This window comes from Cyphomyrmex costatus, unplaced genomic scaffold, assembly GCF_001594065.2.
Source record: "Cyphomyrmex costatus isolate MS0001 unplaced genomic scaffold, Ccosl1.0 scaffold36, whole genome shotgun sequence".
NCBI lineage: Eukaryota > Metazoa > Arthropoda > Insecta > Hymenoptera > Formicidae > Cyphomyrmex > Cyphomyrmex costatus.
In genome coordinates, this window is record NW_017277774.1 from 1,932,676 (window position 1) to 1,935,644 (window position 2,969).

Genomic DNA, 2,969 nt, shown 5'->3' on the forward strand with positions numbered 1-2,969 from the left:
TATACTTCTCTCTCTCTCTCTCTCTCTCTCTCTCTCTCTCTCTCTCTCTCTCTCTCTCATCACTCACACACACCTGCGCGCGCGCAGAAACGCATCAAGATGTAAACACACAAGTACTCGCACACATACGCACATTTCATGGAAGAATAATAAATAAAGACATTCGCGACGTCAAACGTACAAGTTCGTCAAAATCCGATATCGTTCTCCTCGACTTAAATGCAGCTCTTGTACTTGGTGTAATTCACTTTTGCTCCCTCTGACCCCACCCCCCCACACACGTCCGATATGTCCCTCAAGGCGGGGCCCTATGTTTCTAAATTTCCTGTTCTTCTGATCACTGAGTGAACACGCGGCGTTTTGTTTTTCTCCACGTGTAGATATAGGTTTCCGCTCAAAGCTCCGGCGTGACCGGATCCAACAGCCTCTTCTCCGGGTCCCTCGAGTCTCCAATGTCGCTGGTGATGGGGTGATGCCTGCTACCGCCGGTCGCGTTTGGATTACACCGGCAGCCCTGTGCGGCATGACGCGCGTAACAAGCCTCGCAGAGGGTAACGCAACCCCGAAGAGGCCAGTAGCACAATAGACAGGGCATCACCAGTGATAGGGCGCCTAGGCAGGCCCACCTGGATGCCGTGCGGTTACCGGTGCAAGAGCACGGTTCGTCCGCGCAACTCGTCGCGACCTCGCCGTCTATACTACTATCGACGCCACCGCCGCTGCCACTGTCCACGCAATGGTAGAAGAGACCCTTGACACAACACAGACACGATGCGTAGTCCAGGACGGTCTCTGCCGAGCAAAGGCACGTATTGTCACAGAGCCACTTACTCGGCAGCGGAGGTGGTTCCCGGCACGATTCACATCGGCATCTACCGCAAAAATCGCATATGATCGATAGGCCAGCCGGATCGTAGGTTCTCGCGGTGCCAAGCGTGTTCGCCGGTTCCTTGGTGAAGGAGACCGGCTGCTTCGTGACGGCATTCGCTGCCGCCGCGTTCGTCGACGTGGCGACAGGAGAACCGCCGGTTGCCGTGCCGCGTAGACTTTGATTCCTCGCACGACCGCGTCCCCGATGCGTTGGCACCACCGTGGAATCATCGTGACCTCTATGGTGATGGTGGTGATGAGGGTGATGATGATGATGCCTCCTCTCGTTCTTCGGACAGTCACCGGTCTTGCTGTCGGCATCGAGACGTCGTTCCTGACTGCAACGCGAGTTCTTGAACGGCGTCTCGACGTACTCGTTGATGGTCCTCTCGCCATCCGGTCGTGGCGTGGCAAGGCTCACCTCGCCGATCGGACTTCTAGGCGACGTCGCGATCGTCGTTATCGTCGTGTCCGTGGACGAAGGTGACAGCAGACTCCTGGAATTCGCGTCGCTCGGTGACGACGTCTCTACATTCTGCGGGCGACGCAGGGACGGCCTGGTCCGGAAGGAACTCGATAACGGCGTCAGGGGCATAGTGAGAGGTGCGACGCGGAGCGTCGGAGACCCGGGTACCGATTGCGACGCCGGTGGCGGCGGTGGCGGTGGCGGCACGGACGGCATCGTCGTTGTCACGTGCACGAGCGGCAACCGCGGCGGCGGAAACGGCCGACTGTGATCATGTACGCGCGTCTCGATATGAACGAGACGTGAGTCCGCGTCTTCGACGGCGCCGCTGATACAGTCGTCGTTGCCGTCCGTGGCAATGTTCGTTCGCGAGGAGGGAGGCCGCGTGAGCGGCGATATCGCATCGTTACGCGACATCGGCCGACCGCTCAATTCAAATCGTCCTGCTGCTCCTGGACTTTGCGTCGCTGACGTCTGGAGATGATTGCGTCGCTGCTGTTGATCCTGACACTGTTGCTGTTGCCAATGTTCCACCTTCTTCGTCGCCTCCAACTCCTTCCTCTCCTCGACCCGACGATGCTCGAGACGGATACCAGCTGTGCTAGCTGGTCCTCGATCCGCTGCGGAGAACGATCCTCCTCGTGTGACTGTTGCCGTTGCTGTTGACAACGACGCTGCGGCACGACCCGTCCAAACCGGTGCCGTCCGCTCGCTAGCCCATCGTTCGACGGACGTCGACGATGTATCTGGAACCGATGGACGCTGACTTGACGTTGGGATAAGTGTCGCCTCGGTAGTCCGCACTGCCCAGCCCGCGCGAGGTGGTGACACTCTCGACGAGAGCGTTCCATTAGCGAGGATGGGGCTCGGTAATACTCCGCGTCCGCTTCCTCTCGCCCTCGCGACACGCGCTTCATCCCCACCTGAGAACATCGCAACCAAAACGTCGTGTTACATACTCGATCAGGTACAACTGTCTATACATTGCATATTTTAATAATTTTCTTAAAATACTATTTTATAAGGTATTTATATTATTTAACTGAATATCTTCTTTACATAAATTAAAGAAATATTATTACCTAAAATAACGAGTGTTCTTTTAAAACAATATTCCTATAATGAAGTATCTTTCTAAGATGTACCTTTAAGAAGACATGATTGATATTTTAAAATAATAAAAAGTTACGAAAAATTAGATTATTCTAAATCACTTTTTTAAGTAAAAAGTATTTTAAGTATTAAAGTTATTATCCTGTAAAATAATTATTTGTTTTAAATCTTTGTAATCGGTGAGTCACAATGAAACTTAGCGTAAATTATTTTAAACGTTTAACTCATACGAAAACATTTAGATTTCTGTTATCATTTTTAAAACCTTAATTTACAACCTTCATGTGTACATAGTTTGTTTCAAATACAAAACTTGCGCTATTAGAAAATCGTGATTCCATTGCCAAGCGAGAAGATCTCGGTGAAGTTGAACTCAAGTTTTCGAAAATCGAAGAAATCGAAATGGCCAAACGACGACGACGACGACGACGACGAGGTATGGCGAGACGTCGTCGGGTCAGCACCTACGCGGTCCACGAAGAGAGGTTTGGTTTCTTATACGTGGGCGAGCATGGTACGA

At 52.3% G+C, this 2,969-nt stretch overlaps 1 protein-coding gene across 1 annotated transcript; it reads right to left on the minus strand.

Annotated features, from left to right (window-relative positions):
- Window positions 1–17: 17 nt before the first annotated feature.
- Window positions 18–2,269, minus strand: sty (sprouty signaling antagonist). The gene has a single exon (XM_018543020.1). The coding sequence runs from the start codon at window positions 2,267–2,269 to the stop codon at window positions 395–397; it is 1,875 nt and encodes a 624-aa protein (XP_018398522.1). The 3' UTR covers window positions 18–394.
- Between the last annotated feature and the right edge of the window lie 700 nt (window positions 2,270–2,969).

What these genes read in the sequence shown, in the direction of transcription:
- sty (XM_018543020.1), bottom strand. Translation starts at nt 2,269, where the DNA reads ATGTTCTCAGGTGGGGATGAAGCGCGTGTCGCGAGGGCGAGAGGAAGC.